We start from the raw sequence: 12,460 nt of genomic DNA on the forward strand, positions 1-12,460 counted from the left end.
CTCGCAGAGAGGCGGACCATTTCTCGGACCAGGTTGTTACGGCCCAGCGCGGCCTGAACCATGAAGTGCAGGCGTTCGTCGCCCGTGTCGACCCTGAGCTCGGGATACCTCTCCAGCACGGTCCTGAAGCCCAACATGAGCTCGGACACCGTTTTCGTGTAGCAGCCCAAGGTCCTTCTGTAGCTCTCAGCAGCGGACTTGCAGTGGGCGTCGTAGGCTTCGCACTTGAGGCACCGGGCGGGCCCGCACGGAGGATCTCCCGGACCGAGGCGTCCGTCGCTCAGAGAGTCTTCGCGCCAGCGTCTTTCCCGTCTCACGGGTACCCAGGAAATGCTGTATTCGCGTTCGTCCCCGGGTTCGCCCTCGGGTTCGCCTTCGCTTCCTTGAGAGAGCACAGACATGCTCTCTTCGCTTTCGCAGCGCCTCAAGTTCACTAAGGACCTCTCGGACGGAGAATCCAGATCGAACGACTCGTCCTCTGTGTTCATTTCGACCTCCTCCGGTGCGGACCATCCGGTTCTGCTCTCTCTGCGCTCCCCTCCGCTAGTCTCACGCTCCGTTCGTTCGATCTTCCTCCAAGCGGCAGCCCTTTCCTCATACCTCCGAAACGCAGACTCCACGGCCTGGAACAGCGTCGTGCGCTGCGATCCGCCAGCATGTCCGGCGGCCCGGCTCCACGCGGAGCAGAAAGATGGGGCCGCGCCCGTGTCCATGGGGTAGAAGTGTTCGAGAGCAGCTCCCTCGAAGCCCGTTCGCCTCCGAAAATTTCGGGAGGAGGCCGTTCGGGGCCCCCCGTCCGCATGTGTGATAAGTACATCCGCTACGTGTACGCATGCCTCCGCGCCGGCAAGGCAGAACTCTCGGAAGACGAGCTGGCCTACCTGTTTGGGACGCGGGGCCGAAACCTGCGAGCCCGCCTCCATCCGCAGTGGCTCGAGGGCTACCGGTCGAGGTGCCGCGACGCGTACGAGCGGGAACGTCGGCGGCGCCTGCGGCCTAGCCCCCTGAGCATCTCGAACGCTTCGTCGCTCTACGCTGCGAGGCTGGGTGACGGTGCGCTGATCACCGCCGACGAGGATGGAAGACTGCTGAGCATCCAGCGATTCGCGGAGCCCCGTCCTCCCAGGAGGCTGCGGCCCGCAGACAGCGCGTTCGCCGTGTTCAGGGAGACCCTGTCTGTGTTCTCGGACGTGGCCTTCAGGGCGCTCGCAGGCGGTGGGGCCGAGCCCGCTTTGGTGATCTCGAAGCGCTCAGAGATCGAATCGGGCGGCTCTTCCCACTGGTGGCCAGAAACGAGCGTGGGCTACGAGGTCGAGGAGAGGGACGTGAGCGGAGCCGAGGTCGTCCCGGGTATCATCTACGCTTCAGATGGCCTGTCGCTCTACCAGGTGGTGTCTTCTTGGAAGGCTCGCGTTTGCCTCGTCTTCTCGCCCGACTGCCGCGAGGAGGTTGTCCGCACGCTCTGCGCCCTTGCCTTGGGCGACTGCGGGCTGGGGACGCGGTTCGCCCTGCGGTGCGTGCTACCCGGAGAAGGCGACCGCGCGTTCGACCTGAGGGAACTGGAGCCGAAAGATCCTTGGTTCCCGGGGCCCGCGCTAGGCCCCGGCGCCAGCGGGAGGCAGGGATTTCTACGGGAACTGGACGGAACGGCGGAAAGTCGCCACGGCGCATTCTCCGGCCTTGCGGCTCTGAGGGAGGTGATCTCCACGCCACTGGCGTTCTCGGTGCTCGCCGAGAACGACCACGTCGCCGTGCTGAGGCACCTTCTCAGGGATGCTCTGGTGATCGTGCCCAAGTCGAGTCCGAACGCCAGAAGGGGCACGGGCCGCCAGGACATTGCAGGTGTGAGCAGAGGCGGGAAGACGACAGCACGGGAAACCCGGGAGGCCGAAAGCAAAAGCGAGAGCAGATTGAGGACGAGGACAGCTGCGGAAGGCCCGAGCGGACGGCTCACCGAATGGTTTCCCAGCGGGCACTCTGTGCTGGAGATCGAGACAGGCGCGCCAGGGGCGCCCCGCCTGCTGATATCCTCGCCGAAGGTCGTCCGAGGGAACTCTAGATCACCGTCTGCAAGCAGGACGCCCACGTTGCGTGTCTACAGGACCCCTCGGTACAGCGGTGTCATGCCGCAGGGCTTCAGGTCAGAGGCGTACCTCTTCGATCGGGCCGTGTGTCTGATCCCCGGGGGCATGGACGTGATCGCTCCTCCTCAGCTCGACGGCGCGAGCTGCGCGGCAGTGCTGTACGCGCTGGAAGTCTTCGCGAAGCTGGCGGGCCCAGACGTACCGACGAGCCTATGGTTCTCGGGGCCCTTGGAGTGGACAGAGGCGCGGGCACTGGTCCTTTCTTACCTACGCATGGAAAACGCGGGCTTCGAACGAGGTTCCAGGGAAAGCAGCATTCGCTTCGAGGCGAGCGACTGCTCCATTCTGTCGAAGCTCAGGCAGATCGTGTCAGAGCACGTACCTGGCACCTGTCCTCGCCTAGCGAGTCTTGGGCCGTCCGAGTCGCCCGAGCGCCCGATGCACGAGGATTTGGATGGGGACCTGGCTCTGCTGCGGGGCACCCCGAGCAGGGCGCCGCTCTCGGACGCCAGGGGCATCAAAGAGGCAGATCCGCCGGCCCGCGTGGATTCTCCGTCGATCTGCGAGAGGACCACGGGCCACATCGTCCTTTTCGGGAGGGGGCTCGGGCCGAGCTCTCGTTTCAAGTGGGTCACGATAGGCATACGCACGCTGGGGCCCGCCGACTTGAACATACTGAGGGTCTGCGGGGTGTTTCACTCGAGACGCGGCCGTCACAGGGCCCTCCTGAAGATTCCCGACACGCAGGGCGTGCGCCCGGGCTCCCGCGCATCAGGTGGCGCCCGTTGCACGAGGCTCACCGAGGACTTGCGCGAGATCGCCGCCTCCTCGACTATCCCGCCGCCCGACTGCTACTTTCAGCTGAATTACGCCCCGGAGACAGGGAGGGAACGTATCTGGAGCCGCTCCGGCCACGAACTGGAGCGCTTCCCGCTCACAGCAGACGCCGCGTCCAGCCTGGAACGGGCCGTGCGCAGCGATCAGGCCAGGGGTTACGAGGAGCGCAGGCTGTCGCGCATTTTCAGATCTTCCCGCCGGACGGCCGGGCGTTGCGAGCTGGAGCTGGCCGTAGACGAGCCTTTCGCTCGAGGCCCGTGTGGAGGAGAGCCCCCACACACGCGTTCGTGGCTCAGGTCGCCGGCGGCGGACCGACAGTGCCACAGCGCCATCGGGGACGGAGAGTTCTTCCCCACGGTCGAGGTGGCGAGGGCCGAGAAGGAGTCGAGCGGGAGCGTCTCGGAGGACGCCCTCTCCCATCCCCTGCGTGAATACAACCTGAACCTGGCGGCGAACGCGCGCCCTAAGCGCTTCGCGCTGGACAGGGCCGACAGGTGCCCCGGAGAGTGCGGCTCTGCGTACGAAGCCTGCCTGGATGAGGCTGTGATGCTGGGCCACTGCGCGAGAGTCCTGGCGACGAGGGGGGCAGAGAAGGACTTTGACGTGAGCGCCTGCCTGACTCGCTTCTACAGAGCCGTGCACCCTTGCGTGCCAGAGATGAGCCGGGGTGACGTGATGCTCGACTACGAGTTCGTCCTGCACGGACAGGGCCTTCTGCCCCCGGCGCACGCTCTCCTGGGCCACCTGGCCGAGAGCTGCAGACTGACCTGCCACCCGGCCTGCAAGCTGTTCACGCTGAGCAGGCACAGGGGTGCGTCTGCCTGGACCAGGGGAACGGACGCAGAGGTCCGCCACTCGCGCAGCCTCAGGGTCAACACAATCGGAGCCTTCCTCTGCTCCCGGGACCACAGGCTGGCTCCGCTCCTGGCCAGGTGCTGCGAGCCCAGACCCCTGAGCGCTTCCGAGCTCTGCCCCGGGAGCGAGCTGCTGCCTCGGGGGGATGAGGAAGACCTCCTCCTGAGGGCGTACTCTGAGACGCTGGGACCCGCGCTGGTGTTCGAGAGGGTCGAGACCTTCCCGGGCAGAGTTTCGACGAGCCTGGGGGACTGGAGCTTTCTTAGGCTGGCGAGCGAAGGGGCCTCGAGACCCGAGTCGACGGCGTCCGCCAGACGCCCCGGCATGTCCGTGATAGACGGGCACACGGTGGCGTTCGCTTCTGAGTCTCCCCTGTTCTACCTGAGGGGCAAAGGCCCATTGGTTCAGAGGCTGGAGTCCGTGGCCGTGGTCGCGGAGAACTGTTCGCTGTTCCGGACCGACGCGCTGACGAACGAAGACCCCGCGTGGCCTGCTCCCGAGCCGCTCGAGGCCAGGGCACGCATCAAGTGCCTGGACAAAGCGTCCGCCATCGACAAGATGTTCATGCGTCGGGGGCGCAGGGATCCGTTGGAGGGCTACGCCACGAGCGAGAGCTCCTGGGAAAGACTGAAGGACGCTCTGTGGACTTTTGCCAAAGTCCCGGCCGAGACCTCGCGCCCGAGCGACTGGGAGCGAGACTACCCGGTGTCCCGGAGCTCCAGGTCCGCGGGCCCGGAGGGCGCAGGGGTCGAGATCGTCAGATGGCTCTGCGGGGCTCCGCCGGAGGAGTTCACGCACCACGGCCGCCCCGGCGAGGGCCTCGGGCGTGTGGAGATGGCAGACGGGCACGCCAGGGCCCTGAACCCAAGAGAGTGGAGAGGGTTCGACGTGCTGCGATCGCGCGTTTTGACGTGCCCCTCGGAAAGAAGGTGGACCAGAGGCCTCTGCGTCGTCACGAATAGAGGCACCAGTCGGTTTCAGCGCGAATCTCGCATGCCCATCTCCAGCCTGATCGAAATAGCGGAGCCCGGAAGGTGGTACGCGAAGCCGGTTCCCGAGGACGACGGCCGCGAGCCGGAGGCCGACGGCGAAGAGGAGCTCGAGAGCTGGAGCTTTCGGGCCGAGGTGAGCTCGGCCGGAGAGTTCGCCGACTCGCTCGCGAGAGCCATGCTCTCGGGGAACACTCACGCAGAGCTGGAGATCAGATGCTCGAGACGCGGTCTGTACGGTTACCTGCAGCGCGCGGTGGCTTGGTTCGCGGGAGCCACGGGCCCCTTCAGGAGTCGCGCCGTAACTGTGTACACCCCGGAGGCAGACTCGCAGACTTTCGCCTGTCGCTGGACCCACGCGCTGCCGAGGGACTTGGACGTGCTGAGGAGCAGAAGGACGGGGTACCTGGTGTCACGTCCGGACGGCCCGCGGGAGGACGATGCTATCGCGCTTCTGGTCGAAAGGTCCAAAGGGGTCATACCGGTGAGACACTCTGGCAACTTGGTGCTGCATTCCGAGCCCAGGACCCTAAGGGCCGCAGCGATACGGGGCGATCCCGGCCTGCACGTGCTCGTCAGCGCACCCGAGGACGCCGAACCATCGGAGGAGCAGCAGGAGACTCTGCGAATGCGCAACAAAGATTCGCTCATGGCCTTCTGCGAAATGAACGGAGTGCCTGGGGGGATACGAGGCCCCGAGACCTGGAAGGACCCCTCGCCGTGGTCAAAGAGACAGCCAGGATCGTTTTGCTCAAAGGTGGCCGAGCTGAAGTTCAGGTGGGAGTCGGGAACCGAAGCGCCGCTTGAAGCGCCAGCTCGAGGACCTTGCGAATGGCTTCCCCGTCTACGTTCGAGCCCTCCGAGATGGCAGAGGAGCCCAGACGGTCGACTCGTGCTCAAGCGAGACAGGTTTTGGCATTCGGTGGACACAAAGGCGTCGCTCGTCGAGATGAGGCGCCGAGCTGCCTCCCTGACGCTCAATGCAGAGGCGGGAAATGCACAGGTGCAGACCGAGAGAGCTGAAAACGATGAAGACGAACGGGTAGAAGAGGAGGAGGATGAAGAAGAAGAAGAAGAAGACCAAGATCTAGAAGGGGTAGCTGTGGATGAAGGAGAAGAAGGAGACCCTGCGGTACCAACGCCCGCGCCCCTGAGAGTAAAGTGCGACTTTCGAGAGAGAGGCCTTTCGAGTATCCTCACGTTGAACTCTCGACTGGAAATCGAATTGGTTCCAGACGTCCCTGCCGTGGAGGGCCACGTTTTTTTCGCACCCGCTCCCAACCCGGCCTGGAAAAGGCATTTCGATCTGACGGAAAGAGGCAAGCTCGTACGCTATTACAGACCCTGTTCGTTTTCACCCCTGACGTATCACGTTCACACCGTTTTGACGTTCGGCTGCGGCCTCAGGCCAGTGTTTGAGCACGGATCGGCAGACCCGGCGGGGGATAAGATCTTGGACCTGGTCCTTTGCGCTCTGGCGCTGGGCAACGTGCTATCGACGGACGCGCCCCCGGGACGGTTCGGTGTCACGCTGGTGGTGCGCGGAGGCAGAGGGGAGATGCTGAAGCGCGCCCGAGAGCTCTCCCGTTGCGTGATCGTGACGAAGGCAGGGGCCTACGAGTTCGAAGAACTGCCCAAGAGATTGGACCGCGAGTTGGCCGCATCGCCGTCCTCGTCGAGCTACGGGGCGCGACCCGTCTACGGCGAACCCAGGCGGTTCCTCTCAGAGAGCGGAGCGGCCACGTTCGCTCAACTAACAACCCTCTGGCCTCAGGCGGGGCTCAGGTCAGACGTGAAGCACCCGTCGTGTTCGGGGGACCCGCGATGGATAGGACTCATGGTTTGTCTGGCCGAGTGGCAAGGTCACCGGCTCGTCGCGAACGCGCTGGTTCCGGGCGCCCTGGAAGCCCTGATGGCTCCAGAGATGAAGCGAGAGCCGTGACGGCTCGGAGGTCCGTGGCCGAGCTGTACGACAGAGCCTGTGCGGCGCGCCTGCTGGGCCACGCGGACGCAACGCTGCTAGAATTCGCGAGGACTTTCTCCGAGCCCCGCACGGCCGCCTCGACCCCAGCGGACCCGGGCGGAGAGCGAGTGAACGAGTTCACCCTGTGGCTCGCGGTGCGAGGCATAGAAGAAGGAGAAGCCATCGCCAGGCGGCCGGGCCAACCCCTCACGTTCTCCGAAGCCCTGGAGGTGTACGCGAGGCTGAGCAGGGAGTTCGGCACAATCTCGACCGAAGAGTCGTTGCTCGCGCTGGACTCTCTCAGGGACTTTTTCGCGTTGGTGCTGCGCTACCCAATGATTCCGAGGCTGGTCGCAGACACCAAGGAGTGCCCTGAGTGCTATTTCGAAACCGACATTACCCTGGACACTTGGGAAGAAACCAGGAGAATGTTTTCCTGCTGCCACTTCACGCTGAGGCACGAGGGCGCGGAGCCCCCCGTCGACCCGGACTCTGCCGCGTCGGCCGCGCTGGACTTGGGCAACAGCGAAGGCTTCGGGGAGGTGGCCGGGGCCAGGCCGAGCGGAGGCGCGTTTCCCGGGACGGAGCGGCCCGCGGAAGGTACGGGTGGTGGCCCGAGGTCCGTGAGGTTCCTCGAGCAGCTGGAGTCGATCAAGCGGCGGGACGAGATGGACAAACAGATAGCCCTAGGGAAAGAAGTGGTTCATCAGCTCCGATCGTACGTGCGCACGCTGGAGGAGCTGGAAGCCCCGAGGTACCTGAGCACCCATCCCGTGCGCTGGCTGCACCGCTTTTACGGTTCGCTGAACAGGAGCCGAGAAAGGGCCAGGCTCCTGGCGACGCGTTGCCCCGACCCGGCGAGGGAGGACTATCGCACGCGAGCGGGCCTCGAGGTGGAGCAGCTCAAGCTCTCTTTGGCCTCCGTTGCCTCAACGGGTACCAATGACAAACTGCTCTCATACGTGTGCATGGCCTCGCTGGACCCTGTCCGCAGATACACGGACAGGTACAACGGGACGGCCGAGAGGATCGTTCTGTTCAAGCACCTGGTGGCGTCGGGGCTGTCGGTGGAGACCTCGTGGAGCCTGGTGAGGAGCGTGTCTCGGGTAGCGAAGGTTCCGCTGATCGGAGCGACTTTGAGCGAGGGAGTGGACAGACAGCTAAAACACACGACAAGACCCACGCCCTATAACAGAAAGATCGCTTCTCTGGTCTGGCTGTTCGCTCACATCACATCGTACTGCACACTGCGCAAGCTTCCTCATGGATACGTGCTCATGGGAGACTCGCCCGAGGAACTGTCTCGGGACGGGATCTACGTGTTTGATGACGACCACGTTGGATTCAGGCTGTCTGCGAGAGGACAAAGAGGATCGGACTCGGCCCAACCCGTGGCCTCAGCCCACGTGCCCTTCGAGCGCATCGCGGAACTGCTTGCGATGCGAGATCGCGTTTGTGAGATTTTTCGCCGATAGGCTGGCGAGGGCCAACCCAGAAAGCTCGTACGACGCTTTGGTGCGATTCGGACACGCGCCGTTGACCGCCCTGGTCAACCTCCAGTGGAAGAGGGAGGCGCTGCAGAAGCTCAAATCGGATCGTGCTCTGCGATTCTTAGAGCTGCCTCTGGAGAGCGCGGCCCTACGGGAGCAGGACGCGTCCGGCCACGTGGAGACGAGAGAGGCGAAACGCGCGAGGCGCAAAGGGGTGGAATGGAAGAGACCTCTGTGCTCCAAGCGAAAGAAAGGGAGGAAACTGAAAGAGAAGAGATATGGGGATGTCTAAGGCCCTCCTGTGTCTTTGTGCTGCTGTGGAACGTGTACGAGTTGCTGGTTCTATGTTTGTTGTTTTGTTTTGTTTTTTGTTTCGTTGTCTTTCGTTTCATCGTTTCTTTGTATCATTGGGGTGACATGGTTGGGAAAATAAAGCCGATACACCAAACCTGAATTTGAACAAGCGCTGTTTTGTTTTTTTTTCCGTTCTTTTCTTAAGGGGGGATGAAGGGGTAGAAAAGATGGCAAGGCATGCAAACCAACACATCAGACACATTTTCGTTGGAGATTTTATTGAAGGTAGCGTAGGTACAACACAGCAGAGAAACAACAGCCACGAGGTACAATGTTCAGCGTGAGATGCGAAGACATCGGACGAAAGGTAGCATGTCGTCATCCCACGCGGATTTGTCTGGATCGCTGCGACGAGGGCGACTCGTCGCTCACGCGGATTCTCTTCTCCTCGACCCTGCCTCTGTGGACCTCGTAAAAGCCCGCCGGAGAGGGCATCCCCCTTTTGCCTCGGGAGCGGCATCGGAGCGCGTTTCCATTTTCTCCGAGCGAGGCTCGGACTGGCTCGCGGCCCTTACTGTGGCCGGGAGGCATTTCAGCTCGCTGCTCTGACCCGATAGAGAAACGTAGTCGTCCAAGGCGGCCCTCACGACCAGTGGCAGGAGTCTACCCGGGTCGGCGTCGGCGAGCGCTCTCTGAAACTGAGGCCGTTTCACGTGCAGGTGGACGTTGGTAGAGAGCATGGACCACTGGTTGTGCCTGGCGAGGGTCTTGTCGAAAAACATGAGCACCAGGGTCCTGTTGTCGAACATTTCGCTCAGCACGGCGAGTTTTAAGTAAGGGAAGAAGCAAAGAGAGGCCATGATCACCAGAGTGTAAAAGCCGTCTCTCCTCGAGTGCTTGTCGCTTTGCTTGTTCACCATTTTCTTCACGAAGCGCTTGATCCTAGCTTCGGGTGAGCAGAAAAGGGTGGACACGGCGGCTGCGCTTTTGAGAGCGGCGTCCCTCACCGTTCCCAGATCTCCTAGGTCCGCTCGGACCCGCTCGCCGACGGTCCGGAACTCGATACAGCCCGCGAGCCTGAACACTCGAGAGGTCCATCGGCAGCGCTGCGACGGGACTTGACCCTCTCCGCGCTCAACGGTCCGGTACTCGTCTGCAAATTCCCGCGTGAGGACGGTGGAGAAAAGTGCAATCATGGCCGGCAGGCAGGATTTCAGCACCCGCGCCGATACGCCGCACTGGTCTTCGACCCACGGACCTCCGCGAGGTCCGCCCGTCCGCGGGTCAACTTCCAATGCTCCGTAGCCCACCGTCGCCTCCGTCCCAGAGTACCAGGGCCCCCTGAAGTCAGGGTCCTCCCTGCGAAATGCGGCTAGCCCCACCACGGGGCAGGAAAATTCCCCCGACGCCGAGGCGTAAGAAACTCGGGCGGCCATAGCCCGCACGAGGGCGCAGTCGAATCCCGAGCACGAGTGCTTGCTGAGGTGCGCTGAGCATACGTAACAGCCCGGGATGTATCGGTCGTCAAAAGCGCATTCCTCCTCCACGCAGTGGCTCACCCACTGCGGATCGTCTATTAATTCTGAAGGCCAGCGGTCCATCGGCGCTTCCCTTAGCGTCTCTCGATTCTCCTCCTCTCCCTTCGTATTTCCCTTAGCGTCTCTCGATTCTCCTCCTCTCCCTTCGTATTTCCTTTCTCTGTGTTCTTCTCCTTTCCCTTTTCTTTGTTCCTTATCAATTTTTATTGCCTCTCTTCACAGGCGAGCAGGGGACAGAGCGCCGACCTCATCCTGGTGGACGAAGTAGGCTTCGTGAATTCCAAGGTGCTTCTGGCCGTCCTGCCCAACATCGCGTTCAGAGGACGGAAACAGGTTCACATCACCAGCCACGTCAACAACACGCCTTGGCTGAACGCCGGAGTTTGTTGCGCCGTGGAGATCGCTGGAGGCAAGCTAGTGGTAGGTCTCCCGCCCACGATCGGCGCCTCCCTCCTCTGTCCCCCCTAAACCGGACACCAGAAGATCTCTAAAAACGTACCCGTAATCGGGAACCGGCCCGGGAAGAGCTCGCTCCTCGGGCCCGGGCTTCACGTCCATCAGGGTGCAGATGTACGCGCTTACGCGGTTCTCGTCCTGCACGCTGAGGGAGGTCTCCGCATCTGGCACGGAGCACGAGATGAGCTCCAGGGCCTGTTCCCAGACCCCGCACTTGCAACTCCCCGCGCTATGCCCCGACAGCTCCATCAGCCAGCCCGTAATGGCGAGCGCCACCACCGTGTGCAGAGAGGCCACGTTCCGGGAGCTGGCCTTTACCAGGGCCAGGTACTTAAGGGGCCCGCCGCGCACAGACTCTGCAGAGGCGAAGGCAGAGAGAACCATCTCCTCATGCCCACGCCACTCATGCTGGCTCATGCAATCGTGCACAAAACGTCTCGGCACGCTGTTTCCGAGGGCAAGGGTCACTGCCTCCGAAAGCTCCACAGGGACGCGCGGGGCCGAAGCCAGAGCTTCTCGCCCCGAGTGCTCGTTCCTCGAACTCAGCACGTAATGAGAGACGAGCGAGTCTGTCACCAGTATTCTCGCGGGCGAGAACGACACCACCTGACTGTACGCCGTCCTCAGTTGCCCGATGTCCATCTCGACGAACAGGTCCATGTTGCGGCGGAACGAAGCGAGGGCTACCATGAACTCGTACCGGGAGAGCAGCAGCTCCCACGGCATGCGCATGAGGCTCAAGAGTTGTCTTCGAGCCCTGCGGCACGCGGGACAGAAAGACATGTTGACAAAGCGTAACCTTCGTCTTACTCGAAGGGTGATATTGCAACAAGTGATGATGATGATGATAATGATGACGATGATGATGATGATTAAGAAGCGGAATGTGATCGTGTTGAGCAGCCAGCGGTTTCCTATGTGCAATTCGTTTTTCGCCACAAAGTACCTAAACCTGCTTTCTCCCCCGTCTCTTTGCAGATCATGTCACTGGACGAGCTGGAGATACGTGACCTAGATCAAGTCACCAGGGTGTACGCGGCCCTTTTGAGCGCTCACGTCAGGCTGCTCAAAGTCCTTTTGCCCTCAGCGCACTGGAAAGAGGTGCCGGTGGTTGTGGTGTTTGAGCAAAACACCTACGTGAACGCGCTGGCCGACCTGAAGGAGCTGCTCGAACACGCTCTGGCACGCGCTGGCTTCAGGGTTCTCTTTTACAGCAAGTGGTCCCAGGTCAACTCCAGGTACATGCTGGGGAAACACGTCAGTGCCAAGACCAAACTGGCCATGGTGCTCAGCACCGTGTCCGCCATAGAGAGGGACGATCTGGGCTACTGCGAGTGCGTCATGTCCCTCGGCTGGGCCGTGCTGGCCGAGGCTGTGGGGAAGGGCAGAGCCGTGGAAGCCACCCTGGGCGTCTCTCGGGGCGCCGGCTCCAGCACGAGAACCGGCTCCTCCATGGCCGTGCACATGTACAGGAGGTCGAGGAGCGGTATCAATTTGGCCACGGACGCGACCGCTCGAGCTCTGGAGATCCGAGACACCATCTCCCTACCCGACAGCAGGTTGGCCGACAGGTTGCACGCAGAGCACGGGAAGCGGCTCTTGGGCAAACTGAGGGAGGAAATGGCTGCCGTCTCGATCAAGGAGTCAGCCAAGGGCAGCGGGGGGACCGTGGTCACCGGAGGCAAAAAGTCCAAGGGGGGCGAATACACCAGGGACGACGTGCTCTCCGCGTTTCTGCTCCTTTGCCACACAAGAGACGAGATTCACGGGGGAGAGAGCTCCGTGAGAATATGCGGAGAGGTTCATTGTACGTGAAATGCAGCTGTGTTTTGTTTTGTTTCACCTCAATAAAATGAAAAGGGAAAAGGCTCAAACGCTTGCTGTTGCCGGTGGTCACGTTTCTTTATTTCATTTTATGTCCCCCATTTCAAACTCCCGGCGTTAGGGTTTCGAA

At 62.3% G+C, this 12,460-nt stretch overlaps 2 protein-coding genes across 3 annotated transcripts in view; both read left to right on the forward strand.

The window, feature by feature from the left end:
• Window positions 1-12,460, forward strand: part of si:dkey-91m11.5 (PH_BCR_vertebrate and RhoGAP_Bcr domain-containing protein) — a 223,228-nt gene that overhangs the window by 53,725 nt on the left and 157,043 nt on the right. The gene's annotated exons all lie outside the window — the stretch shown is intronic.
• On the forward strand, window positions 10,129-12,380 carry LOC144994527 (uncharacterized). Its single transcript, XM_078952591.1, has 2 exons — window positions 10,129-10,470; window positions 11,485-12,380. Exon 2 carries the CDS (start codon window positions 11,488-11,490, stop codon window positions 12,319-12,321), a length of 834 nt encoding a protein of 277 aa, XP_078808717.1. The 5' UTR covers window positions 10,129-10,470; window positions 11,485-11,487; the 3' UTR covers window positions 12,322-12,380.

Source organism: Oryzias latipes, chromosome 9, assembly GCF_053564925.1.
Source record: "Oryzias latipes strain Hd-rR chromosome 9, Olatipes_Hd-rR_3.1".
Lineage (NCBI taxonomy): Eukaryota > Metazoa > Chordata > Actinopteri > Beloniformes > Adrianichthyidae > Oryzias > Oryzias latipes.